The 27,630-nt window shown below is 43.4% G+C and overlaps 3 protein-coding genes across 8 annotated transcripts; 1 reads left to right on the top strand and 2 right to left on the bottom strand.

Moving 5' to 3' along the window:
* Nucleotides 1–181: 181 nt before the first annotated feature.
* Nucleotides 182–17,437, top strand: LOC108013259 (speract receptor). The gene is made up of 15 exons (XM_017079010.4): nucleotides 182–986; nucleotides 11,144–11,811; nucleotides 11,871–12,180; nucleotides 12,320–12,570; nucleotides 12,704–12,775; nucleotides 12,852–12,997; nucleotides 13,056–13,221; nucleotides 13,410–13,500; nucleotides 13,561–13,748; nucleotides 14,309–14,488; nucleotides 14,547–14,651; nucleotides 14,719–14,790; nucleotides 14,861–15,035; nucleotides 15,354–16,674; nucleotides 16,741–17,437. Exons 2-15 carry the CDS (start codon nucleotides 11,395–11,397, stop codon nucleotides 16,949–16,951), a joined length of 3,705 nt encoding a protein of 1,234 aa, XP_016934499.2. The 5' UTR covers nucleotides 182–986; nucleotides 11,144–11,394; the 3' UTR covers nucleotides 16,952–17,437.
* On the bottom strand, nucleotides 6,559–7,684 carry LOC108013261 (lipase member H-A). Its single transcript, XM_017079019.4, has 3 exons — nucleotides 7,531–7,684; nucleotides 7,354–7,471; nucleotides 6,559–7,289 (listed from the first exon to the last, which is right to left on the bottom strand). The coding sequence occupies exons 1-3, from the start codon at nucleotides 7,634–7,636 to the stop codon at nucleotides 6,602–6,604; spliced, it is 912 nt and encodes a 303-aa protein (XP_016934508.3). The 5' UTR covers nucleotides 7,637–7,684; the 3' UTR covers nucleotides 6,559–6,601.
* Nucleotides 17,220–27,630, bottom strand: LOC108013260 (tyrosine-protein phosphatase vhp-1). Of its 6 annotated transcripts, none has more exons than XM_017079012.4 (7): nucleotides 27,122–27,629; nucleotides 21,564–21,649; nucleotides 20,753–20,869; nucleotides 20,247–20,697; nucleotides 19,048–19,569; nucleotides 18,604–18,799; nucleotides 17,220–18,542 (listed from the first exon to the last, which is right to left on the bottom strand). In XM_017079012.4, exons 2-7 carry the CDS (start codon nucleotides 21,582–21,584, stop codon nucleotides 18,512–18,514), a joined length of 1,338 nt encoding a protein of 445 aa, XP_016934501.2. In that variant the 5' UTR covers nucleotides 21,585–21,649; nucleotides 27,122–27,629; the 3' UTR covers nucleotides 17,220–18,511. The 6 variants fall into 6 exon arrangements, with proteins under 6 accessions (XP_016934501.2, XP_016934504.2, XP_016934503.2 ...); XM_017079015.4 differs by having other exon boundaries at nucleotides 19,054–19,569; XM_017079014.4 differs by lacking the exon at nucleotides 27,122–27,629 and adding an exon at nucleotides 20,927–21,007 and having other exon boundaries at nucleotides 21,564–21,581.

The raw sequence follows: 27,630 nt of genomic DNA, 5'->3' as shown, positions 1-27,630 counted from the left end.
TAAACTTAGAAAATGTTTTAATGCGCACCGTAGGACCTTACAAAGGTCTATGCAAATGTGGACCACCCTAAAGTACACTGTTTAGCTGCACGTTCACACTGGCAGAAAACATCGATGGTGGATGTCGATGTTTTAAAAGCAAGTCATCGATAGCCCCAACGGCGATTGGCCACCTCTAGTTGGCAGTTGGGGCGACGCGAGTGTGAATGCGAGTGCGGGAGTTTCAAGACGCGCGCGAAGCTGCGGATTGTCGGATTGGAAGTGCGAACTGAAAAGCAAATAAGGCGGCGCGTGTCGAGTGTTTATAATACAAACGATTTGTTTTCGAAAACAAACGAAGTGTTTTTAAAAGACAATTACATTTTGTCAGCGGTACAAAAAACGGAGGATCGGGGTCACCTCTTTTGCATGCCCAACATCTGCACCACGGATGCGAAAAAAGCTAGTGCGATTTCAGCAACAGGTGGCGGGCAAATGGATCGTGTTGATGGGCGGGATTTTTGGCGAAATTTAGACTGCTGATAGACTGACATAGGCCCATTATTATTTGCGGCCAAAAGGGGTCAGACAGTGTGCGCGTGAGGAAATTGAATTGACTTTGGCCACCGCCGATCCGAAATCGAAATCTGTGTCACAAATGTGGCACTAATAAATTATCGCACATTCGCTCGCCGCACTCGCGAGTGCTTCATTAATGCAGAAATCGCAAATGACGGAGAATATCTAGTTTTGCAGCGGCTGCGTTTGTTTAATTTTGCCAGGAACGTGACAAAAATTCCCAAGTGCCGCGTGGATCGGCTCCGTCCGAATAAAAAATACCTTCATAAGTCTGCGAATCTACAAATAACAGGGAGCCACGCTTCGCGGAACAGCGCACAAACAAAAAGAACGCTAACTCCGTGGCCTATAAATATCAGTCTTCCAAATTGCTAAATCCAATCGCAGTCCAATTAGCAGTGGAGCGCCAATGAAGCGCCAGTGAAAGAGTAAGTTCCACGCTTATGCAGTAAAAAATACCTTAGACAGCCGAAGTTAAGATACGCTATAGGGTAGACTATAAATTCAGGGACCCTCAATCTTTATGAGTTTTATTTTAAAAATATAAAAATAATGATAATTGTATTACTTTTTGAATATTTTTGTAAAATAATCATTATTTTTGAGTCATATTTTTGAAGAACGCATAATAAGACTATATGTTAATACATATGTATATTTATTTAATTTTATAACAACGCACAATATAAATCTATAACGGGGATTGAATTTAATATATTAAAGAAATTAATTTTCCAAACAAAACCATATGCCACCAAAAATATTCGATTCAAGACTTCACATCACAGATCTTATTTCGCATACATTAATTATCTGTATTTCCAATAAAACTACATCAAGTTACTGGTAATTTCGAGTAACATAGCTTAAAGATTAAAGCTAATTAAATTATAAATTAAATAAGCACTTTAAAAATCAAGAAATTGTGGTACGTGTTGACGAGCGTTCTTATGGCAGCTATAGCCCAACAAGTCACAATCAAATCTATGCCATTTTTAACCACATTCCTACCAATCATAACGGGTTTCCAATCTAATCTGCTTAAAAATAAAAAAATGGAAATTTTGTATGTTGATAGCTTTTAAGCTGACAATATGTCTATTTGATACTTCCGGTGATCGTTTATGTAGTCAGAAATGTACCCTTACCAGTGTTACAAAAGTGTGACCAAAGTTGAAGGACTCTTTCCAAGAGTATCAAAATCAACAAACGCCAACAGTGCGTATGACAGTTCTTACGCAATTAAAATGCCATCACACGCTGTAAGATTTACATAAATTCGGCCTGCAAAATTGATAAGCGTCATAAAAAGCATAAAAAAAATCAGCTGCAACGGCTGTGTGAGTCGAAAACCGTAAACTGAAAGGCAATAAGCCAGTGCCAAACAATGAAAAGCTCACAGAGAGCAAAGCAATTTTTCCACCATTTATTTAAATTTCGCATAGTTGTTGCTGTTGCAGTGCGAAACCCCGAAATGACTCAGTCGCGTGGCGCTGCAGTTGCATTTGCAGTCGCTGCATGCCAGCGCGTACTTCTTTGTGGCGACAGAGGCTGCGCTGTCATAAACACTTTTGAGGGGGGGGTTAGAGGAGGCAGAGGGGGTCTGGGGGCCGGCATTGGCCCACTGCTGCTACTAGGCGCGCTTTTCTCTTGCACCTCGCTGCCCCTCCCCTCCATCACTGACCACACTCAACGCCAAATCTGCGAACAGCTGAGGCCAAAAATATAGCGCTCGAATACCACAAATTAGTTAATCAACTTACTTATAAATAATAATAAGTTATTATACATTGAACTAATTTCATTATTTCGGTTTTTATTTAGTTTTCTTAATGTTACAGTTACAGTTTTAGTGACTAGCATACTAATTAATAGGTCTATATTATAGCTCTGGGTTATCTAGGGTGATATTTCTTTTTAATCTTGAAAAAACATATACTGATTTGATTTGATTTCAAGTAATGGTGTAAGAAAAAGAAGATAACAACAAAAACATAAATACATAAATACAACAAAAACACCTCTTAAAGTGGCATTGTGTTTGTATCAGAGGTGATATCTTTTTATTGGATCGTTAGAAAATCTCTCTGATTAGTATTCGTTTGGACTTCTTAATTAAATCAATACAAATTTAATCCGAAATGTAATCATTAAGTACGGTACATAACATTTAAAACAGAAAGTATGCTATGTCTACACATAATGGACATCTAGTTTTGGTAACTATAGTTATTATAATAACTTCTTTAAAAAAATTGTATTAGAGGTTCCCGATAAACTTTATAAAGAAATTGGAACCAAAAATCGAATCTGTGTGCCTTTGAATTCCATTTAACTCGATGAAATACTACATTTTTGTGCTGCATTTTTTTGGAAAAATGATTTTCGTAATTTATGGTCTCAATACAACTATGCTCTATTAATATCTTTGGCTCTATTATTTTGCCCTCTATGGCTTAGCTGTCTGTCTAGCAGCTTGAGTGCTTTGCGTGTGGCTTTTTGGAATTGCATTCGGCAAACGCAAAATGATAAATGATTGATGCTCGTGGCCAGAATTCGCATTAGTCGGGTATTAGCCCGGCCTTTAGGCGGCGCCCGAATTTGGTTTGGTTGTGGGTTCGCAAATTTTTGGCCCGCACCATGGTACACTGTTATCAGACACGTCACACGTCACACGCACTTAAATTTAAATAGTTAAGTACCCGCAATATATAAAACTAATACTGCTGATTAGCCGCGAAACGGGGCCAAGAGATTAAGCGTGGTGTTGAAGATGTCCCTCGCTGGAACGCAAATTACCCGCAAAATTGCTCTTCCCCCCTTAAACCGCCATATAAATGGATTATAATCCGCACCACTCGTTACCTGCATGTCATTCGCACCTTTTACGTTGTCATGGAAATTTAATTAAACCTTTATGCAGATGGCTTTTCAATCGGTGGCCCCAACTTTACCCCTTGGGGGGAAAATGTTGGACAAACGCCCGCTTATCACTAGAAAAAAAAGGCAACTCGAAATGTAAAACACCTGGGGGCGTGGCAGCAGGTGGGCGTTTGGTCGACATATGTTACATTCAGCTTGTCGCTTATCAACAACAATGGGCCACCCGGTTGAGCTGGCGACAAAGAGCCTCACCCACAGTTGGCACACTTTTCGGGGGCTTGGGACTCGTATGCACTCGAAAAAGTATTCTCTTTGACTTTTATAACTTGGAAAATCTGTATATTACAAGAAAAAACATTCTTAAAAAATATTTTCTTAGAAGAAGATAACTATATTCATTTATATTCACAAATTCATTCATTCATAATTATATTAATTTTTTAATCAAAATTGTCTTATGATATTTTTTTAGTATCTTATGATACTTTTTAAGAATAGATAGATATAATACATTTTTGAGTGTACCTCCATAGGAAATGTTTTTTTTTTTGGGAAAGGGGCGTTCGCCCTTCAAATGGCATCACATAAAAACGTTGTAGAGAAATTAACATAGCCATAAAGGGAAATTCACCAGGGAGAAGAAGAGGAAACACCTTAACAACACGCGTGTCCGGGGACCCGAAAAGGAACTTTAATTGATAAAAAGAGGGTGGCTGGGGAGGACGAGAGGTTCCTTATCAATTCCAACTTTCCGAAAACCAAAAGCATTCCTGGCCTCATTAACATTAACATTAGAAAGGAAAGTGAGCAAGGGAAAAACAGAAATACATAGCAGCTCAAAGCGAAACAAAGTGAAATGAAAATGAAATTGTTGCGACTTAATTTCTCTTACACATTGTGTAATGGCTATATTTTATGCTTGCAATGTTCTGAGGGGGTAGCTTTAGGAAAACCACAAAAACAGAAATTGTTACGATATAGTTGGGGGTAGACTATAGGATACCCAGTAGGCAGTAAGAAAATTTTAAAGGAAAAGTTAAAATGTTCCTATTATTTCTATTTTACAATCGGAAGTGCACTATTGTATTGTATAATCAGAAATTTGATGTCATATGTATCTACAACTTTACCATACCATTCTATTTTCTAAATTATACAATATGAATAAATTGCATTTTATCTAAGTTTCACTAAGCTTAGATTTACTAAAAATATAATTTTCTTTGAAGTTTTTTATACAAAATTGGAAACGTAAAAACACCCATTTACCAAAAATAATAGGTTTTTATTTTTTTCGATTTGGAGTATTCGATATACCCCGGCTCTCTATAACTTCCAAGTGGAAAAACAATGAACATTTAGCAGGGCTTGTGGTGTGCTGAGGTTGGTCGAATTCGCACGGCCCACCTCCAGACCCATTATTGTATCCTGTGGAGTTCTGTGGGTGCTGGGGCGGGTGCTTCTATTTTATGGCCTGACATTTAATGCTCAGCCACCGAATCTGAAACCGAAACTGAGATTTAAGCGGGCCATTGAGGCCAAGTGCAGGCAAATGGAGAGGAAGCTGAGCTGGTAACGCCATGGGTTTAATGCCCGCTTAACCCACTTCGGCTGACAAATGTGCAACTTTAAATCGTCTTCTCCAAAACGCTGGAACATAAATCATGCGACAGAGGAGTTGAATGGAGGAGTTTCCCCCATCCAAGAATCTGACGCTAATGAAGCCCCAAATTAGCGCTGCGAAAACTTTTGCGGGAACCTACATCATAGCATGATTTTAGGCGCTCGCTATCGCGAAACTTAAGCCCCTTATCAGCTGCCAAAGCCAATTGATCATCATCAAGCGTAATTGGCTAATTGTCTGATATCCACGAATGATGGCTCATAAAGCCGGTGGATGGGCGCTGAGTTTCGTAATAATCTGACCACGAGTTGGATCTTTCTTTTCGGACTTTCAGGGAAATGAAATCCGCACGGTGGCTACGTGAGCGCACTGCTTGAGGGGATTAGGATTGGCATTGGCATTGGATTGGCCCAGTAACTTGGCACAGGGCACGCTGCAAATTGGTTTCGCATTCGCCACAAACTTCGGTTCCGGTTCAAGGAAGGATGGTAGGGTAGTTTTACATTCCTCGAAAGATAAACTTAAGTACAGCGCATTTAAATGCAATTTGTGACAGTTTTCCTTTAGCGCGACTTTCAAGTGACACGCATACACAGCAGGGGCGATTTTTCTTGGTGGGTGTAGCTAAGGGGTAGGGGTAAAAACCACCCGGCTTGGAAAAAAGTTAAGGCATGCCCTGGCACAAAGGAATTTTCCCATAATATTGCACGGAAATATGCGCAACAACTATAACACTGGAGATGTGCTTTGGGTCACGACATTCTGCCATTGTGGCCTTTAATTTGTTTCAAATATTTAAAAAAGTTAAATTAATTAACTCTTGCTACCATTTAAAAATTTTTTAACATGCAAACGGAATCCCTTTCCTAACGAAACTAACTTATATAGCCCTATTTGTTAAAGTACAATTTTTGTAAGTACACCGAAATAAAGAACCTGAACCTGAATTCATATCTGCATACTTCGTTTTCCTAACTAGTGCTTTATACTTATGATATCGCTGTTTTAAAATGTAAGGGCAATTGAAGTTTCGATTATAGATATCTTTAAGAATGTAGACTGATTTGCAGAGCAATCATTTTTTTCTGAACTTATCACGAGGCTCACGCACTCATCAGTGAGTTCTGCTTACGTAAATCTGCTTCAATCCAGAAATATACGCAAATCCTTGATGCACACTCAAAGGAGCCGATTCTCGATAAACTTTTTTTCCATACGTTTGAATGGATCGTCACTTCAGACAACATCTGGTGCATCGAAGAGGCAAATTTCTTGGGAACTTCTCGTATCTGTTAAGGGAAATGAGATAAGGATGGCCTTCCCGCCCCTGACAGACGTGCGTTAAAACTTTGGGAGGGCGAGGCCCTTTAAATTGATTTTAAAATAATGAATGAGCCCAACGCCTGACGCACATCAATTTTGGCACTTGCTCATCGCCTCTTGCCCTCCATTTCACCCATATTTCCTGCAATGACTAATGACAAAGTTGCTCCTTTGTTTCCCTTATTCTTTTGGCTTTTTATTGGAAATGCTATCTCACAAGAAGGCGATGTAGTAGGCTCCTCGGGCAAAGGGTGAGGACTGTCGGGTCTCCAGGAAATAGATGCCTGTTACAGGCTGCTCCTCTCCCATTTTGTGGGAGGACCAGCGGCAGTTGGAGGCACCCAGATTTTCCACTGAGCCGCAGCGGGCGCTCACAAAATCATTCTCCGGTGACCACATCTCCGCCAGAAGCTCCAAGGATCTCTCATGAGAACAGGAGTTCGAGGAGCAGCCAGGCTGGGCTTGTCCGCCGTTTGGGTAGTAATCCACATGACCAAGCTGCTCCCAGGTGCCCTCTTCCCCGGCATTTGTGTGCACAACCTCAACGAACTGGGCATCGGAGGCGGATAGCTTGTGCTCTAAATCTTCGCCAGATGAGGGATCAAGGGCTGTGATTCGAGGCAACTGGCCACCCAGATCCTGCTGCACCTTGGCAGCCACTCCTCCAGCCAAATGGGCACCCTCAGCGAAACCAACGACAAGAATGCGATCCAGTGGGACATTAAAGTGGCTGTTCAGAAGGATTACCAGATTGGAAACTCTATTAATAATCTCCGTTTCATTCTGGGCTTCCGACAGATCCACACTGATTATATTGCTATCCTGGTGTTGAAGTCGGGCGGAGACTACGGCGGAGATTTCTGGGGAGGAACTGCCACCCAGCCAGCGGGGAATGTTTAAGCTGACAGTACAAAGATTATTTATAAGAAAGGCAGTGGGAACACTTATTAGAACCTATGACTCACACTATGGGATCGGCGGCGTAAAAAGAGCTCCTCACCAGATACTCCACCTCCGCCTCAATTGATTGGGGATTCTCCTGATCACGACGTGTGTTCAGGAGGAATCCCGTATCCCCATGGACTGGAATAATATTAAGTTTCACTTGGAAATCAATATTATTTTTAATCGGCATTACTCACCCGTCGCTATTGTGAGGGTCAAAACCAAAGCTAGAAGTTCTACCGTCTGCATTCTTAATGTAACTAAAGTGAGGTACAATGTTAGGAAGCCTTCGTTCAGAGGCATTCCTCAAAAGCTCGATAAGATTGCGATTAGTAGTATAACCTTTTGATAAGCGATCCCCTATCGCAAGTCATCGATTCACCCATCGTTGATGGATTGTACGTCTTCTTAGCCGCCAAAAACTGAAACCACTTGGCCACCGATTTTCACACGTTCCTCGGGTTTCGTTCGTATTTATCTCACGCTGAAATATTGTTGTTTATGGCTCTTGTAGATTGTCAAATTAATCAGCGGCAGTGGAGCTGCATAGCAAGTGCCGGCACTCCCCTGCCCTCCACTTCATCCGTTTCGATTGCAGCTGCATTTGCATGGCAGACAAATTGCATTTAATTGCCCGACAGCCTCAAGAGTCGAGGGCCCCCGGCCTTTCAAGTGGGTTGGAGCTCGGAAAATGTGTGGCAACTTCACGCCAATCCCCAAACCAACTGCCTGCCCTCCACCCCCGGAATAGACGTTCCACCCCCATCAATGTCAGCAGGCAAAACAATGAAATTGGCAAATTAAACTGGAAGTGCAATGCTACAGCTTCACTGAGAATAAAAATTATGGAGGGTTAGGTCAACGTTTTTTAGATAAATTTATAAGTCGTAAATAAATAATAATAAAAGTACATATTAGGAATATTATTTCACGGAAGAACGTATGCTAGTAAGTTTGGAAATCAAGAAGAATCAAGATTAGGATTAAAATTAAGCGAATAAATCAAATATTAAGTATTTTTTTGTATTTAAATTAGTATAATATTTAGAATTTACAGAACTTCAAGAACGGAGATAAGAGCTTATTAAAGTAAAATATCAATATTTGAGCATGCTCGCTGATATTAAAAATATGCCAAATAATCTGACGAGTGTCATATATGAATTTAGTATTATTTAAGTTTTATTATAATAACAACCAAATGTATAATGTGTAATAGATCTGGGTTGCAAAAAACTATCTGGTTTTGCAATTCTTAAGTTTAGTATCGTTTTGGAGACATTATTAATTATTTTGACTAGGCGCCGAGAAGTACTCTTTTGGTCCTTAAACTTCTTCGCAAAGTTTAAGAGTGGGTGGGGGTATCTATCGTACTTTAAGAAGTTTTTATTGCTTTTGACAATACTTATATCGATTGTTTTTTCTACTTGATTGATTTTAAGACTTTCTCATAAAAATTATGTAAACCCTTGATTGGAAGAGATTTTTTATGGCCCAACCTTTAAAGCGTTTCGTTAAAGGAGTTTTTTCCCGGCTGTGTTGCAAATACTACCTGTCTCTCTTTGATTAGGCTTCTGTGTGGCAAGTAAGCCATAATCTGATGGATGCAGGGCAGCAGGTGATCTCGCATGCACGGCAATCCGAAACAGTATCCTTGGGCAGCTTAGGTATTCGGACAAACTGGAGCGGAAACAAGAACTTTGCGTACTTTTGTGGGATGCCATGTATGCTTTTGGGTTCCCCCAACGCTTTAGCGGATAAATCGCTTGCGAAATTGTTGTGTCAAGTGCAGGCGGTGTGTCCTGCCCATCCTCCAAGCCCATCCATTTCATCTCCTTGGATTCTGATGGGGCACAACAATTAATCGGAGATCCGGGAACTCCCTTCTTTTGCCGGCTCAATGGGCACGTCACGGTCTTTTGCTAGATTTACGGTCAAAGCAGCGTTATTAAACGATGCCAGCGCCAATGTCGGCCATTTATAACATTGTTGCTATATTGTTGGAAATGTTGGAGGAGTTGGGATGGTAACTGGGGTCAAAGCTACTTGTATTAGCATAAATAGAACGGCATGCGGCACGCAACGCCCTACAAGCCCAATAATGGAGCGCATCTCATCCAGAAGTCCAGGGGGGGGGGGGGGGGGGGTTACTTTCAGCTTTGGGGTCAAAAGGGAAAGTCAATATGCCAGGCTAACTTTCAAGTGGTTTTGGAAGTGCAGCTAGGGAAAAAAACTGAGGGTGGCTGCTGCTGCTGTTGCTGCTCGAGTCAATATAATAAATTACTTTGATAGCTTCAAGAAGTTGCAAAGGTTCTGCCAATATTCAATACCCCTCCAGAATCCAAAGGGCGTGTGAAAGAAGCAATCAGGCGTGGAGGGAGTGGGTTTCGTGGACCCCAGTGAGAGAGATGTGGCAGACAAAAGGCAAACAAAGACATTCCACATGGGGGAACTAGGGAGTATGGTGGAATGGGGGGATTGGGTGTCCTGGTGGCGGGTCTATCAGCAACTTCCCATACAGCATCCGAGCGAAAATCACACATGATGCGTCGCCATTTCTCATAAAAATTTCATTACATTGGCCCAAATGTGTGGCAAGTTTAATATCGGTGTATTTCAACACATTGTTAAGGTTGCGCACATAAAGAAAGGTCCCTACCAAAATAGCTTAACGTACTTTATCAGCCCTTGGCACGCCCCGAAAACAATTAGAACTGTGATGAACGAGCTGCGACTTAAGCTTTACGTTCACTCAGCGAGCTTAACTTCTTTATTACCAAACATTTCTTTACAAAGAGAAAAATGTAGACCACTTCGACAAGGCAATTTTACTTTATACCTTTTTATTAGGTCTTAATTTAATCCAGACAACATTATCATTTTAAGATCCTTGTTATCACCAAAATAGTCTAGCATAGTTGGGCGGGGGACTTTATGGCAGCTTACGTTTTAAAACGAAATATAAAAGAAAATCATCAGAATGTAAGAAGTTCTATATTGGCTTCTGTTCCATAGTAAACTTTTGAGGGCCGAACGTTTTGTTAAATCTTTTTATTAGGACAATAACCAAATTTAACCTAGACAAAATAAACTTTTTAAATGCTTGATATGGCCGAATTTCTTAAGCCTACTTGGGCAGATAAGCACGAAGTTGACGAAGTTTTCATATTTTGTTCTAGTTATAAAATTTTAAAAGAATCTTAATGGCTAAGTGGCATGGATAAAATGAGATATAATTTCATAGCTGTTGTGTTTTAAAGACATACTTCATTATAAAATATATATTTTAATTTAAATATTTATTAAATGACAAGTAAAAGATTAAGTGGATTTCGCTGTGAGGTGATTCTTAGTTTCGAATGGATGGCTTTATAAATAGGATAGTGTATAGATAAAATCACTTGTAATTTTTAAGAATTTCGGATTCTTTTACAAGTGAAAGTTTATCTCAAATTCTCTCTTATTACTCTAAGAAAGATTAAAGCACGTACAAGGTATATTGTATTAGATGATATAAATAGGTGGCATAACAAAATGTGCGGAAGTGTACGTAAATGAAATCTTTTGCGTCATTACGGCAGCCATCTTTTATGAAGCCTCCGCCAAAGTATCCAGCATTAGTTTATGTGTTATTTGCCCCCAGTATATATGGGTGTTGGCTTTCGGGGTGGCAGGATGTTCAAAGTACACACACATATGTGTGCCCCCGCATAAATCAGAGGCAGTCCTGCATGACCGAGTATCTTAGCCCTGTGTTGTTACAAGTCTCAAGTAAAACGACGTGGTGATTAAAGTCCTCTCTACTTGCAGAACAGAAAGGGAAGGGAACTCTGGAAGGGAGCTGGCCAAGACGAGAACGTAATTAACTAGAACACAACAAGACTGAGGAGGATACGGTGGAAGGAGGGAGCAATGCAAACTCAACAAAAATGTTCCATCTCCTCGAAGGATCAACATCTGCTGCCAAGGACACTGTCACCCGAAGGGGAACCCAATTCCTTTTAAATTAAGCGCCCCCCAATAAAGGAGCAGGATCTTTGCGCGATTCCCGTCCCCGCGTAATGTTTGCACACCCCTGTCCTGCGCCAGCTGGAAACTACCAAACAGGACTGCTGCATCCACTGCTCCTCCTTCTCCTCGTCCTCAGCCATTTCCGGCCCACTTATGGAGAGGTCTTCACGCTGGGCTACCTCACGGCCTCGCAACGGCGACCGGGTAACCTGGACTACAATCGACCCGGTCTCACCATCTCCGGCGCCATCTCGCTGGCGGTGGAGGAGGTGAATGCCGGCCGCCTTCGGGATCGGGGTCACTCCCTACAGTTTGTAGTGGCGGAGACTTACGGTGAGGAGGTGGTCAGCATCCGGCAGACGGCGGCCCTGTGGACTCAGCAGGTGGCCGCCTACATTGGCCCCCAGGAAACTTGCGTCCACGAAGGACGCATGGCGGCCGCTTTTAATCTGCCCATGATATCTTATGTAGGTAACATGAACTTCCTGTTTTTGTAACTCATCCATATTTTTGTAATCCCTCCTAGTATTGCACCCACCGTGATCCCTCGAACAAGGCTGATTTCCCCACCTTTGCCAGGACACGACCGCCGGATACCCAGATCTCCAAGTCCGTGGTGGCCCTTCTGCTGGCCTTCAACTGGACGCAAGTGAGCTTTCTGTACTTGGACGATGCCAGTGGCCAATATCAACCCGTGGCTGAGACCATCTTAAGTACGCTGGGTGAAGCTGGCGTTAGTATGCGGGACATTCGCACCTGGAACACCATCTACCATCACGGATTTATGGACAATCCTTTCGAGGCGCTGGTGGAACAGACCTTTGCCAACACGAGGAGTAAGTACGGGAATAAATATAAGCCTGTTCCGACTTTTACTTTCGAGAAATTACTTTAAAACCATTTTTATGCAACTTGGAACAGGACTGATACATAGAATACCTTATATACTCATATCATCTCATATCTTCCTTTAAGTCTATCTCATTTTGGGCCACTATTATGAGCACGTTGGCCTGATGATGAGCCTCCAGAAGAGGGGTCTTTTATCTCGGGGTGATTATTTCGTCATAGGCATTGACATCGAGCAGTACGATCCCGCCAAACCAGAAAAGTATCTGCGAGGACTCCTGCTGGAGGATGTGGAGCCCTTGGCCGTGCAGGCCTTTCAGTCCTATCTGGCCATTGTGCCCACCGCCTCCGTCTCCTTTGCCACTTTTGCCAATGAGGTTTGTCTGATGACAGGTCATGACAGTGATGTGATTGATGCGCTGCATCCGCCTTCCGCCCATCTCATAATTGTCATGGTCTTTCGCCACATTGACCACACATTCTGACCCTCATTTCGGCTTGGTTTTTCAGGTCAACAAATATATGGAGCGACCGCCATTCAATTTCCCCAATCCGCTGGGTCCCTTTGGTGGTGTAAAGCAGGTTGGGTCACCATGAAATCGAATACCCAAAACCCAAACCATTTAGTGACCTCCAACCTTATCCCTTTTGCCCACAGATAAGCGCCGAGGCTGCCTATCTCTATGATGCCGTGCATCTGTATGCCAAGGCTGTGATGGAAGTCCTGGATTCGGGCGGAAGGCCCAGGAATGGAAGCGCCATTGTGGCGGCCATCAAGGGCTCACGATATCGCAGCGCCATGGGGTGGGTACTATCCCATTTGACAGCTAATCCGCAGCTTATGCTCTATTTTATTTTCCAGCTATCACGTTTATATCGATGAGAATGGCGATGCGGCTGGAAATTATACAGTATTAGCCAGGGGAACAGTGCGGAATGGTCGGAATCAGACGGTTCTGGGCCTGCGACCCGTGGGCACCTTCATCCATCGGAACAGCAGCTTCAGCAGCATCAGCAAGGCACTGCCCGTAAGTAAAGTCCTGTCTTCTACGTACTCCTCTTGTAACTCGCTCTCTGCCAATCCCATTAAAATCGCTTGGCCCATTCAGCACCAGGTAAGCGCTTTTGCCCCTGTCCAAATAATCACACACCTTTCCCAGATTTTCACCTGGTATTTTCATTTAATCCTGATCTATTTTTTTCGCCTTTCCCATAGGATCTCAAACTGTTTAGCCCCATCGACTGGGTGGGTGGTTCGCGGCCAGCAGCTGCCCCTCGCTGCGGATTTGGTGGCGAGAAGTGCGTCAGTGAGTATGGGATTTATTTGGCCAATTCCATGGGTTAACCCAAGTCCTCCTAAATCACAGATTACACTGGCGAAATTTCGGCGGCTATTGCAGGAGGTACTCTATTGCTGCTCAGCTTAGTGTCGCTGGTCCTCTATCGCAACTGGCGCTACGAACAGGAACTGGACAGTCTGCTCTGGAAAATAGACTTTCGCGAGGTGCAGATCCATGAGAACGAGAGGGAGCAGCAAAGTCAGAAGCAGACGCGCGTAAGTCCCGGTCCCTGTCATCTTACCACGATGACAGGGGTATCTAGCCTAATGGACAGTACACTCGGAAAAAATAGGCCTAATGAAGGCCAAGTCTTAAAGAAGTACTAGATAAATTAAAAAGTGTCAGTGCCCTGGCTTTTCTGCATTTAAATCAAATTAACGCTTTAAGGCGCAACACATGTTTTTAAATAAAAAACCCTAATCGGGGCTTCCTTCCAAACACGACCTTACAAAATATCGAAAAATTCAAAATATTAAAACAGAGAAAAATGTCATTAAATTATTTAATGAAGATTAAAAATATATATTAATTTTAGTGAGGAACTTGTGTATCTTTATATGAGCGATAGAACCAATTTTCTTATTTAGTTTTTCTCGGTGTAGAGAAATATTGGTTGGTGTATGCTGGGGAATGGAGTCTACGTATACTATGTGAGAACCTGTCAGGAGTGCAGGCAAAAGCTCTCACCTTCCCCCTGTTAAAGACTCTTCTCCCATCATTGCATGTCTGACAACAGCACTTGCTAAATCACTTGCCGCGTCGTCTTCCTCCGCAGTCCACCCATCCGCTGATCCGCACCAGCCAGGTGAGCCTGAGTTCCAATCCGGACGCCGACTTCCGCTACACGACCATCTTCACGCCCATTGGACTGTACAAGGGTCAGCTGTATGCCATCAAGAAGGTGCGAAAGAAGAGTGTCGACATCACGCGGGAGATGAAAAAGGAGCTTAAGCTGGTAAGCTGTTTAGCTATGGTAATTCCTAAATATTCTAATGTATCCAAATCTTTTCCAGCTACGAGATGCCCGGCACGATAACATATGTGCCTTTATAGGCGCCTGCACGGATCCTCCAAATATTTGCATCATCAGCGAGTATTGCACACGGGGCAGTCTTAAGGTCAGTTCCCTAAGAGACCCAAAAGCAACCCCTTCCAAATCCCCTCTCCAACTCCTTACCATTACAGGACATTCTGGAGAACGAGGACGTCAAGCTGGACAACATGTTCATTGCCTCCATGGTGGCGGACATTATACGCGTGAGTGCTGTAACATTATACTAATGGCCGTCCCACCCACTGACCCACTCTTTCCCTATCCTTTTTTCAGGGCGTCATCTATTTGCACGACTCGCCCATTCGATTCCACGGCGCCCTGTGCACTTCCAACTGCCTGGTGGACTCCCGATGGGTGGTCAAGCTGACGGACTTTGGCCTCTTTGCCTTCAAACAGGGCATCGAGGATAGCTCCACGGATATGCAGCACATGTCGGCCAAATGTCTGAGTGAGTGATTCTTCCAAAATAGATGTGGCTAATAACTGAAATCAAGAATAAAATATTCTTAAAAACAAGAACGCTTAAATTCTGAAATGAAGATTAATTCGCTCTTAAAAACAAGAAGAGTTTTGTCTCTGAAAGAGAGTGCGCTTACTCTTCTTAATTCTTGAATTCAATAATTATTCTTATCGAAGCCGAGGAGACTTTATAAAAGTGTTCTCAAATCAAGAACCTTAGAGCATGTAAAGATTGAAACCGAGAAAAGTTTTTTTTCTCAGTGTACTTTTATTACCCTTCAAATTACCATTTCACTTTCCATTTCAGAGCTACTTTATCGGGCACCGGAGCTGCTGAGACAGGGACCATCTTCCCTGGTGATGGGCACCCAGCGCGGGGATGCCTACTCCTTTGGCATCCTGCTCTACGAGATGCATGTGCGAAGGGGACCCTTTGGGGAGACGGGTCTAACACCTATGCAATGTCTACAGAAGGTCCTTCAGCCCCAGGATCAGCTTAATCCATACAGACCCTCTTTGCAACCTCTGGAAACAGCCTTCGACTGCGTCAGCGAGTGTCTAAGGGAGTGCTGGGCAGAGAGGCCAGAGGATCGTCCGGATTTTAAAACCATCAGGACCAAACTGAGACCCCTGCGCAAAGGAATGAGGCCCAACATCTTCGACAACATGATGGCCATGATGGAGAAGTATGCCAATAATCTGGAGGCCCTGGTCGACGATCGCACGGATCAGTTGCAGGAGGAGAAAAAGAAGACGGATGCCCTGCTGCACGAGATGCTGCCACGCTGTGTGGCTGATCAGTTGAAGAAGGGTCACAAGGTGGACCCCGAGCACTACGAACAGGTCAGCATCTACTTCAGCGACATCGTGGGATTCACAGCCATGTCCGCCGAGTGCACACCATTGCAGGTGGTGGATTTCCTCAATGATCTGTACACCTGCTTCGACTCCATCATTGGTCACTACGATGTTTATAAGGTTGAGACTATAGGCGATGCCTATATGGTGGTCTCTGGACTTCCGTTGCGCAATGGTGACCTACATGCAGCTGAAATAGCCACCATGTCATTGCACCTCCTAAGTGCCGTGGCCGAGTTCAAGATTCGCCATCGACCCACCAATCGCTTGCTCCTGCGGATTGGCATTCACTCGGGACCCGTTTGTGCCGGCGTGGTGGGTCTTAAGATGCCCCGCTACTGCCTCTTTGGGGATACTGTGAACACGGCTTCTCGGATGGAGTCAAGTGGTGTCCCGTTGAAGATCCATTGCAGCTGGCAGTGCCGACAGCTGCTGGAGCGGCTGGGTGGCTATCACTTCCAGGAGAGAGGAGTCATCGCCATGAAGGGCAAGGGCGATCAGCGCACCTATTGGTTGCTTGGGGAGGATGAAGAGGCACGTACACGACGCACCTACGAGCGATCCCAGAGGAGGGGGTCCAGGGCGCTCAACAAGTTCATCCAGGGGACCATCAAGCAGGCCCAGGAGCAGGCAAATGAGTATGGGATACGCTCGTCACTCAAGCAAAAGACTCTACCCCGAAACTCCTTGACTCGCTCCTCCAGTCTGGAGTCGCCTAAGAAGCTAAGATTTGCGGCTGGCAGTCTCCTAGAGCATCATCGCTATCATAGGTTTGATATATGGTTAATCTAAAAAAGTCATGATCAATAAAAACTAACCATCCCCTTTTCTTTCAGTGACGAAGCTCTATTAGAAGTAGACTCCTACACGGGATTGCGAAGATCTTCAGGAGGATCCACTCAATCCAGATACGAAGAGACTACCCTTTCGCTGACCATCTCCTGCCAAAGTATTGAGATCGTGGGTGGCCACCAGCACAATAAAAGGCGACCCTCCTCATATCCCACTGCCAATACACCGCTGCTTATGAACCATGTGGAGGTCTAAGCCGGAGAAACCTAGTACTTATTTAACCCAACTACAGGGAACTTAGTGGAATTTTTGTCTTCAGTATGTCTAGCCAAGTATTTGATATCGCTTTTAGTGTCTGTAATGTAAATGTGGTAATCGTAGCATCAGCATATTGTGAGAGTGATTATAAATCTAGTCGTTGTTTAAACACATTCATGCGCTAACCTAAATCAAATTAAAATAGTCAATAACCTTAACTAAATGATATGAATAAATGAAATACCGAAATGAAACTCTTTTCGCATGGTATTGCCTAGGATTATCCAGGGACATTTTTATTATGTACTGTGTTGCAATTTGATTTCATTTTAATTGTTGTGTCTTGGAGACAGTTGCTTTTTATTATTGTATAATAATTGTATTCATTTGACAAACTTAACGATTTCTTTATATAACTTTAGTTTAAAACCGATTTGTGCATTTCTCTAGGCATTATAAATACAGTATTTGATTCGCCGTTCATTGCCGTTTTGTTTTTATTTTGTCAAAGCCAGCTTGCAAAAACATCTCAAATGTCCATTAGATTGTTTTCGATATTCTAGGAAAGGTTGTAAATAATTTTACATTCTTATTCGATTATAATTTTAATTGTGTTTTTTTTTAGGTTTCTTCATGATAAGCCACAAGCTTTAAAGCACACTTTAATGCGATTTGTTTGGTTTAGATTAAATTTTGTTTATGATCTAATGTATTGCTTCTCATCTCGTAAAAGGGGTTTCGAGTTTTTTTTTGTGTTTCGTGTGTGGAAGAAAGAGGGTGGCGGTGAGCTAATAAACTTTGTTTATATATTCAATGCTACACAATGCAACAATTCTAAATAACAATCTCAAATCTCATATGTCAATACTATATCAACTAGGTATGAATGTATATAACGCTTCTTTTGGGTTTACCCCATTTTTTTTTGTTTTTTTTTCGCTATCAAAATATTTGCAACAACAATGGATATAATCAAAAATACGCAATTGTACAATTCTCAATTATTGTTCGACTGTTTCCGCAATCGCTCGCCATCTAGCACTCGATACAAAACTAACAAATGGCCAACTCTATGGGCAGGCCGGGGGATCAGTCCTTCCAAATGGGACCGACAACAAATCTGCTCGTATAAATAAATACGCTATATAATATACAGTAAATACTTATGTGTGTATATGTATATGTCGGTATTTTCTTAAATGCGTCTCTGAAAAATAATCTCTCAACATTTGATTTTCTTTGATTCAGGCTGCACTCGAAGGCGAGTGCCCCGAATGCGTTTTCAAAATTGATCAACAACTTTTTGTAGTGTAGCCAAAGCCGAAAACGAAGGATGCCTTCGCTCTAGCGTCTAACAAGAGTAAGCTACTCGAGGATACTACGGATTGTAATCAAAGATCCGTAGACCTCTCATCCAAAACAAGTCTGCAGGTAACGCGCGCGTTTCGCCAAAGGATGTCAAGTTGCCTAAGGATTACAGATTAGATCAGATGCAGTGGGTGTCAATGCAACTAGCTTCAAAAAACCTCCTCGCCATGTGAGGGCTGGCTCAGGACTTCATCTTGGCTTCTTTACCATGCTGGTGGATCTGTAGTGAATGGGGTTATGAGTTATAAGAGGTCATAGGCTATAAGAACTTAAGGACTAACCTTCTCACGCCATGACGTGGACTGGAGGGGGGAGTGTGACAGGGCGAGGGTGGAGCCGAGCCGCCCGACGAGCCCCTCGATGAGGATATAGACAGTGTGGAGGCCCTGGGCGCCGAGCAACCCAAATAGATGGCCGATCCCTTGTCCACCTCCCGCAAATCCACTCGAGACCCGTGGACGGAGGAAGGAACCGAGCCTGTCAAGGGAATTACGATTAAAAGTTTTTAGTTTAAAAATTCTCTGAAATCTGGTATCAAACGGTGCAGCGGCTACACTTGAAATACCTTTTTTAGTATTTTAATAAAGTGGGTAGTTTTAAACAACATAACAATAGATATACCAAATAGCAGTTTATTTTTAAAAATTACCCCGTAGCTGCTTTCCAATAATTTTTGTAGGTCTGCCGCTGCATCGTTTACATCTGAAGGTTTTGTAGTAACTCACACTCACCGGTGTAGGCATGCAGACCAGCCGGACTGCTCCGTGGACGCACTCCGAAACCACTGACTGTGCTGGCACTCCTCTGCAGCTGGGCGGAGCCACTTCCCTCCCTGGCGGCGGACTCTCTCCGACTGCCGGCGCTGCTCACCCTAGGCGTTTCTCGCGAGGAATTGCCCGGTCGGGGAGAGCGCTGACTCCGGCCCAGCTGCTGCTGGCGCTGCTCCTGCTCACGGCGGGCATCCTCGAAGGCGGCAGCATACTCCGCCGCCTCGCGGGACGTGGTCGGAGGCTGTTCCAGGACTATCTCGTCCTCAGGGATGCGCTCGTTGCCCACCGAGCGACGGGCCATGGGCAGCGGTGAGTTCTTGGGCGATGTGGGGCAGGACTGGGCGGCGGCACTGCTCACGCTGAGCGAACTGGACGAGGCGTTGGCATTGGAGGACTGGGCACGCAGGCGCGAGTGAGTGGAGGCGTTGGAGGGACGACGGCGGAACAAGCCCTTCGTGGGGTCCATGTTGCAGACGCCTGTGGGGAAAGAAAGATTACAGTTTGAGTATGCAAAATAAGTATAAGCTATTTCTTTAGTTTTTCCCAAACGAAATCTGAAAACATATACTTCTTTCAAATAGCTTTTGTATGTTAGTTGTCCTCATTGATCATCATATTTGATCTCCAACGTACTACTTTTTGTGAATGAGAAATGAGAAATTGAACAAAATTTGCAGGGAAGAGATCTTTTATTGATGGTAACTAAGTTTTCTTAAGGTTGGTTTCGGTTCTCGAGCCGGATTTTGGCCGACGACGCCTCAGGAGCTTCGATTTGGACTTGGCTGGATCTTCATGTATCGTCTGGCATCCACCATACCGTCCTTCATCATTGTCTGAGTCCAGATTCTTAACAAATCGACCCCTCTCGCTATCCGCTTCGTAGTATCGCACATTTGGCATAAGGTTCTCCCCTAAGCTGAATTCCAGTGATGGATCGTCGTGCAAATCCACTTCTGGAACTGGTATAGGGTTCGGCTCCAAGCTGATCTCCGGCGAGGGATCTTCTTGCAGATCCTGTCCTGGCTTATCAAAGGTGCTGCACTTCCATTTGTCCACCGCAAAGCTTAGAGTATATGCCAGGTTTTTCCTGACCTTGCCCAAACCCTCCACCTCACACTCGTCTTCTTCCTCAACCTTATCTTCCGGACTCGCACCTGTAGGACACTTCTCGCCGCGGGAGCAGTTGCCCTCGCATATGTCCCGGTTCTGGAGCAGCTCCTGGTAGTTATCCAGTGCGGTGACCACCTTGGTGCGATCGAGTTGCTCCAGAGCCGAGGATGGGAAGCGTTCCCTTAGCCGGCGACGTTCCTCGGGCAATTTGAACTGCTCAAACTCCTGCAGCTGGTTCTGAAAACCAGTATTGGGATTGGCCACGGCGCGACCGGCACGAACGACCTTCAGTGCCTCCTTCCAGTTCAAGTGGGTGGCCGTCATGATGTAGGCAACGGCCACGGTCACCGAGCGCGACATCCCCGCCAGGCAGTGGATGAGCACGTTGCCCTCGCGAAGGCGGGCGGCATGGATAAAGTCGTTGCAGACGGAAAAGTACTGGGAGAGATTCTGGTCCGGCGTATCCGAGGCCATCACGCACAGGTAGTGCTTGTCCTGGGATCAAATGGAATATTAGTAAACATACCAGGATGAAACATTACTAACTTACCGGCAGCAATCGCCGCGGACTGTCATGTATGGCGATGATGTGCGAGATCTTGAACCTCTCCAGCTGGGCATGATCCTTTGAGTCGCGGTAGTTGCCCACATAAAGTCCCGGCAAGACCTGCAAATATCATATAAAGAGGGATTAGGGACTAGGCTCTACCTCCTCCAAGTTTACCTTTCCCATGTGCCAGTTCATTGTGGGGCGATCAGATTGCCAATATATGATATGGTGCTTGTGTGCCTACGATTTTTGGTGCTGTTTATGGAGACGGAAAAATGAAGGCTTGTTTTATTGGCTTCCCTTTGCATGTTGTTTAGTATCTGTTCCCTTTTGACAAGTTGCCGTGACAACAATCGCAGATTCTGAATAAAAAGTTGGTACCAGAGTACCAACTCCACCCTAGTGAGGAACCAGTTTGTTTATCGATATTTTAAATGCCGATCTATACAGCTACTTATGCTGCCAGTGCAGTCAAAATTTTCAAGCTAAGCTAAATGGATAAAAAAAAACATTGTCAAACCGAAGTTTTAATACCCTGGCAGTTGGTATTTAATAACTTAAACTGAATATAATTTAATTAAAATGATTATAATAGTGATAATAATGGTAATAACATAACAGTTCTATTTCAATCTTCAATTTATTTTAAATTCAGTGAAACAGAAATATATGAGTACGTTCTGGCCCTGAAAATGTTAGTTCTGAGAACCCTGCAATTATGGATGTTTAAGTTTGGTGCAGACCTTGAAAGCTGTTGTCATCGGCTTCCGTATGCCTTTTAGCCAGCCATAAATCTTGTCCTCGTTCTTACCTTGTTCATGCCATTCCCCATGTTTCTTCATTTAAAAGTTGCGGCTCACTTCCTCAATTGTCAAACGAATTGGCCCAAAAGCAGTGCTGAAAGGATAAGACAAGCAGAGGAAGAGAATCCTTTATTTGACAAGTTCAGGGCGCAAATTTGCCGGCGAAGGACAAGTGAATGTGGGATTGTGAATTGGGGGCAGGGGCAGGGGGCAGCCAAATGCTATTGTTGAGAGGGCCTCCGATGAAAGTGCAAGTGGCGAATGTTGCAAGCTGTTGCCACTGCCATGGCCGAGACATAATGGATGTCTTTGTCGCCGCCTTCGTCGCGGAAGTAAACAGGCCTTGACGTTGGCTCGACTGCATCTCATTAGTGGTACGGATGGACAGACAGACACAGTTTGTGTCCTGGTATTGGGGGCAGGGATTTAGAATCGGATTGGTACGAAATGCCAGAGGCTAAAACACGCCAACAACTGGCGTACCTGTTTGGCCCCCAAACGTAAGCAAGGTTAGGAGCCGGGTCCTTGCAACAGTTGGTTGGGCCTGTCCTGCCTGCTTTCCTTCCTCTATTTCCTTTTTTCAGTACAATGGCAAAGGCCTCATCACAAAGTCAAGACGTGGGCAGCCCACCTGGCATTGTGTAACACACTCGAATCTGAACACCAAGAACGGAACCTGCACAGAAAGAAAATCTTTTAAGGATCACTCTGATATTCTCCTGGTTTATGTATTAAGTATCATTTTTACCGCGGAATAATGCACAGAATAAAAATCATCTAAGGATTAATGTGATATTTTGATTGTTAATGTATTTGGTATCTTTTGTACCGTGGAATAATGTTAAATTGATATTGAGAAGTGTAATTTCTACAACTTCATCTCAATCTTAATCTCATCTTAAATCGAAAGAGAGAAAAGAGCAGGATAGGTCTTAAAATTACTCTCAGTAAAAGCGAGACAGCAATATTCGAAACTTTTCGAGAGAGAAAAAAATAATGAAAAACAAGATGGGGATTATTTCAAAGTGCTACGGCCCGTATCTAGGTAGAATTGATACTGAATGGTTTCAAAATGATTAATTATTTTTTTTCTGTGTTTTTCCACCCATCCTTTGGGTGCACTTGGAATCCGACACATTTGCATAAGTTGTCTCGCGTTGAGGCAATGGGCAAAGTGTCGTTTTGTTGTAATTTCATTCCCGGCACGTTGTCGTCGCAGCCACGGGCATTAAATTGACTGACATGCTCGAGAGGAGGAGCTGTAGGAGCAGGAGCAGCAGGAGGAGCATATGCAGGAGCTGGAGAAGATAAGGCACGTGTGTGCCTGTCATTTACCAGTCAACCCGACTTGGCCCCCACACATCCACCCACTTCCGAGCCGAGGAAATTACGAAATTAGAGCAGTCAATCTAGCCTCTTCATCCACCTCAAAGACCTAGAAGGTATCGGAGGCAATTGATCAGCCAAAATTGCTGCTTAGCAGGATTCGGACAGCGGCGACATGGACTTCAAGTGCATCCAATCAGCATCACAGTGCCTATAAATAGTCGGCGCCCACTGCTCTTTGGGGGACCAAAGCTGATGGAAGGGGTGGAGGATTTGGAGGCCCAGAGCCGCAATTCAATTCAATTGATGTGACACTTCGCTCGTCTCGGCCTCCATGTTCCGCCCTGCGATTCCACACGGATACGGATGGAGCTCACCGTATCCTCCGTAGTCGGGGGGGTTGGTATTAAAGGAAGTTTGCTGCACTCAAAAGAAATGAATTTTAAATGATGATCGATTGGAGATTGGAATTAATGAGAAACGGTAAGAAATTAAAGTAGCAATTGGGTGCTTAACTTTGTGTTACTGGGTGTTCTAAAAAGGAAAGTAAGTGTTATTTTCTTTTGCTATCTTTTAAATGGATATTGTAACAATGTTATTCCTCAAACCCTATAAAAGTACGTGACACAAATACGGTCGAAACGTGTGGCATGATTTTTGGCTAAAGACAATTTATTTGCGATGGTCAAAATTTATGCAGAACAACTATATAAACAGTCTTGTATCTACGAAATGGTAGGTGAATGCCAAAAATTTCCGTGTTACTTTATAAAAACCGGGATATAAGGGATTAATAATAAATTACATGAAAATGATTTGCACAAATTGTAATATTTAGTGTGTTACAAAGTCTTTTATAAAAGTAATTTAACAAATTTGTATTCCTTCAATAGAATTGAAACACACAAAATCGACTTGAATTGATTATATTTCCTTGTGTTTGGGGAAAATGTAATCCGGAACCGCCTCGCTTGTGCGCCCGGAATGTCCTTGTGTTTGTGGAAGTGTGTTGGTTTAGCCGGTGGCCAAATATATTTAGGGGCCATGATTGAAAAACAGTTTTGCATTGAATTCATCGACGAACTTCTAATGAAATCGCATTGTGGTGGACGACGCCCTGCCCATTTTACGGCCATGCATTTCCGGGCCGTTTGCCAAGGGGACTTTTATCTCAGCTCGGAAAATGGGTAAAAAAAAAGTGTTGCCTGCCCTGAGGAGCAGACACCAAGCGAGTCAAAATTTATGGAAAACTTTAATCAAATTAAATTGGTCCCTGATTCAACTGCTTTTGCTGACCAGAACTTGCATTTGCTGCCAAGTTTTTCACTTGGGGTTTTCCCCGTAATGGCGCGAGTTTTTCCACGAATGTTTTTCCATTATCGCTTCCTTTCAATCGGCTTCTAATTCGGGCTTTTTGTTGTACCCAATGTCATTTGGTAGGTATATGTATATTATATGCATATAAATTAGCCGGAGTCGGCCTTGTCCCATCGCCCGTCTCTCGGTGCCACCCCCTACGGCTGGCAGTCAATTATATCGTTTAGACATTCAACATGAGCAATAAAATACATGCCACAGAGGCACCAGAAGCCGCACCTACCAGGACAGGATGGGATGGGACTGGGATTGGGACTGGGATTGGGTGACGCTTTATGACTCCATCGCTGGGCTTGATGAGTCAATGGCGGAGCGATATGGCGGTGGAAAACCCCAGTGGCAGGGACACCAAGGGTCCCAATTGCTCACTGACTGTGAAAAATGCGAGTTTTTTTTGCCGTCGGGCTTTGTTTGCAATAAACGTTTCAGGCATGAAAGGGCCCACCACAAGGCCTATAAACAAACAGTAGACCCTCTATAAACTTAACTATCAAAATCAAAAAGGAAATAAATCTATTAATAGCATTTTAATGTGGTCCTTTAAATATTTTTGGAGGATTCAATTTTAAGGTGATTATAACACACACAACACATTTTTCTTCTCAAATGTTAAGAGAAAGTATTGATTATAGAATTTTTGCTCGACATCAATATACTGTTTGTCAGTCAAAAATACTACTAATAATTGCCATTTCTTTTAAACTATTTTCAGGCGTTGTGCACATCATTATGAGCTCTTAAAATCACAAAGATAGATATTAATGAAAATAACTAAATATAATTCTAAACCAGTTTTAAAGTCATGAACCGGTAACAAATGTTCTTCCCACACTTTCAAGAAGTCAAAAAATCAGATAGAAACTAAGTTTCAATAAAGCAGGCATTTATTTGAAAAGTTTCTGGAAACCAATAACATAAATCAACAAATCAGATAAAAATTAAAAGCCACTTCCATACAAATTTTCTCGAAGGCAATACCTACTGTACCATAAATATATCAAAATAGCGATTATGTTTTGCTTCTTTTGCTGCCAGGCAGGCAGTTTTAAATAAATTCGAAGGCCTACACCCTCTCATCCACATTGGAAAAGGACTCCAAAAAGGGTGGATATAGTAGGGGCAGTCAGGCTTGGCCCTCTTTCTACAGGATAGGGGCAGTCGAGCCGGCAGCCAAATAGCGCCGCCTTGTCTGCGGATATGTCAATGGACCGACAGCCAGCTCCCAAGGAGAAGGGTCCAAACTGGGGAGCCGACTAAGCAAAACTTTGCCCCCAAGATGGCACGTGCTGCCATAAAATGCTTTATTAACATACACGAGTTCAGGCCAAGATGGGTAAATACAGGGATTGTTGATTTCATGAGCTTCGAGGATTTCATTGCTCGAAGCAAACATTGTACCGGCACCTAAGCAAACGAAAAACAAATGCTAGTACCAGCAGAAACTATTTTCCCTGGCCAGTGGCTATTTGGCCCCCAAAACAACACGCTTTTAGGACCCCCTTTTTGGACCCCCCTTGGGCGCCTTCTTGGACCCCCGGCCATGACAGAGACAAAGTGTTGCCATCGCCAAGGCAATAAAACTGAAATGTGATCGCCTGGCATCACCTACCCCATGATGGCACACATAATCTCTGCCAATCTGGGGACATCAACCTTGATTTCGAAATGCATCCGTTTCCCTCGTCAGTACTTCCACTTTCTCCACAATCCACACCAACCTCCATCTACATTTCCGCTTTCCCGTCCAGGTCACAGCTAATTAACTGCATTCGGTAGCGAGCCCTGCGAAACGGAACCCTCCAAAATGTGACAATCCGAACTTAATGAACCATATACACGACTCGCAAAGTTTTCCGCTGCCGACGGAACGCAATTTAAATAAATAATTAGACAGGTGGGCGGGCGAAGCGGTCGAATTGCATGACTCAAAATATTAATTTCGTTTTACATATGCAATGAGTGTGGCGTAAAAACTTTGGCCATGTTTTTAGTGTGCAACAAGGGAAATTAAGCGAAACGAGGCATTCAAATTGGGGGTTGTCGGAGGAAGGAGTTGGGAAAAGTTGACCTAAAAATAAGTGGATATGAAATATATTTGATTTTGATACATTTCTTCAAAAATTATATATCAACAAGGCGATTGAGTGATATTTTAAATTTTTTCAAATGAAACCTTAACGCTTTATTTTAATGTAATGGTGACTTAATGATTACCATCCCAAATAAATAATATGTATATATAAATACTCTTTAAGTTACTCCATGAAGAAATTACATATCAACCAGGCGTATACTTGATTTATTTATGTATTTAACGGAACCCTAAGATTTTAGTGTGAATGTTTTGGTAACTATGATTTTTATCCTAATAAAATATTTGCTAAATACCATACAAGTAACTGCGTGATCCGCTGGAAGTTATCTAAATTGCAGACGAGTCTCAAATTTTTACCAATCAAACACCTATGGCCGTGAAATATGGATAGTCTTTTAAAGAAGTCCCATCTGCAAGTGCTGACTGACAGGGTTTTCCACAGTCACGTTTCGGGGCATTTTCACACCAATTCGACTCTGACGACCGGCTGACAGTCCACGACCCAAGCGAGCCACACATTACCCATACGACCCATGGGGCAAGATTTACATGGAAAACACTTATGCGCTCTTGACACGGGAGGCACAAAGGTAGGGGACTGTCCCTTAATTCCCCAGTTGCGTGCCCAAAAAACAAAAATAAATAATTACTCCATAGGTAGAGGAATATAATTTTCGGGACATTTGCGTTTAAGGGGAATCGGATGGAGGTTCAGTCAACCAGCGGAATGTGGTAATATAAAGCCGTTAAGGGAATCGCAGGACTTACGTTAGCTTCGCCGCTCCGGTTGCTTGCCTCCTGGTCAATGGAGCTGCCACATGGATACCTTGACTTCTACTTCGACTTCCACTCGCAAGAGAGAGAGAGAGAGAGAAAGTGGAGAAAGTCGAGCGGCAAACTCCTGTTATATCACGGTGCCAGCAGCGGCGGCCGCAAATGCACGCAAATTTTGATTCCCTTCCTCTATACCTTTCGCTGATTTTCTCTCAGTGTGAACACAAAACTAAACTGTGTGACAGTTAAAGCCAAGTTAACTGGGCTCTAACCATTATTCCGCGTCGTTTTGCGGCATGTAGCGTTGGGTAGAAATTGTAGAGACGTTAAGGTAGACGTGAAAAGCGTTTGAGAAGCGAGAAACAATGAAAGTCAGAGCCGTGAAATGTGTGGATAGTGTGGAAACTGAAGGAAAAACCGAGCTGCAGCCGCCGCGTGAGTTCCGTTTGCAGGAGTAGGATTGCGCCAAACGAATCGGCTCGAGCGCTATTCACAGACTGAGC

The sequence above is a fragment of the Drosophila suzukii genome, chromosome 3 (genome assembly GCF_043229965.1).
Source record: "Drosophila suzukii chromosome 3, CBGP_Dsuzu_IsoJpt1.0, whole genome shotgun sequence".
In the NCBI taxonomy this organism is placed as follows: domain Eukaryota; kingdom Metazoa; phylum Arthropoda; class Insecta; order Diptera; family Drosophilidae; genus Drosophila; species Drosophila suzukii.
The sequence above is the reverse complement of the archived record's forward strand: the minus strand, read 5'-3'. Positions and strand labels throughout refer to the sequence as shown.

Bases quoted from the DNA above. Each gene is read 5' to 3' on its own strand.
- LOC108013261 (XM_017079019.4), bottom strand. From the start codon at position 7,636: ATGCCTCTGAACGAAGGCTTCCTAACATTGTACCTCACTTTAGTTACA. The intron at 7,472-7,530 runs GTGAGTAATGCC...ATATTATTCCAG, and splicing joins GACCCTCACAATAGCGACGG to TCCATGGGGATACGGGATTC. The intron at 7,290-7,353 runs GTGAGTCATAGG...TTGTACTGTCAG, and splicing joins TACGCCGCCGATCCCATAGT to CTTAAACATTCCCCGCTGGC.
- LOC108013259 (XM_017079010.4), top strand. From the start codon at position 11,395: ATGTTTGCACACCCCTGTCCTGCGCCAGCTGGAAACTACCAAACAGGA. The intron at 11,812-11,870 runs GTAGGTAACATG...AATCCCTCCTAG, and splicing joins ATCTGCCCATGATATCTTAT to TATTGCACCCACCGTGATCC. The intron at 14,791-14,860 runs GTGAGTGCTGTA...TCCTTTTTTCAG, and splicing joins TGGTGGCGGACATTATACGC to GGCGTCATCTATTTGCACGA.
- LOC108013260 (XM_017079012.4), bottom strand. From the start codon at position 21,584: ATGGGGAATGGCATGAACAAG. The intron at 18,800-19,047 runs GTGAGTTACTAC...TTCCCTTGACAG, and splicing joins GCATGCCTACACCGGTGAGT to GCTCGGTTCCTTCCTCCGTC. The intron at 18,543-18,603 runs GTTAGTCCTTAA...CATTCACTACAG, and splicing joins CCACGTCATGGCGTGAGAAG to ATCCACCAGCATGGTAAAGA.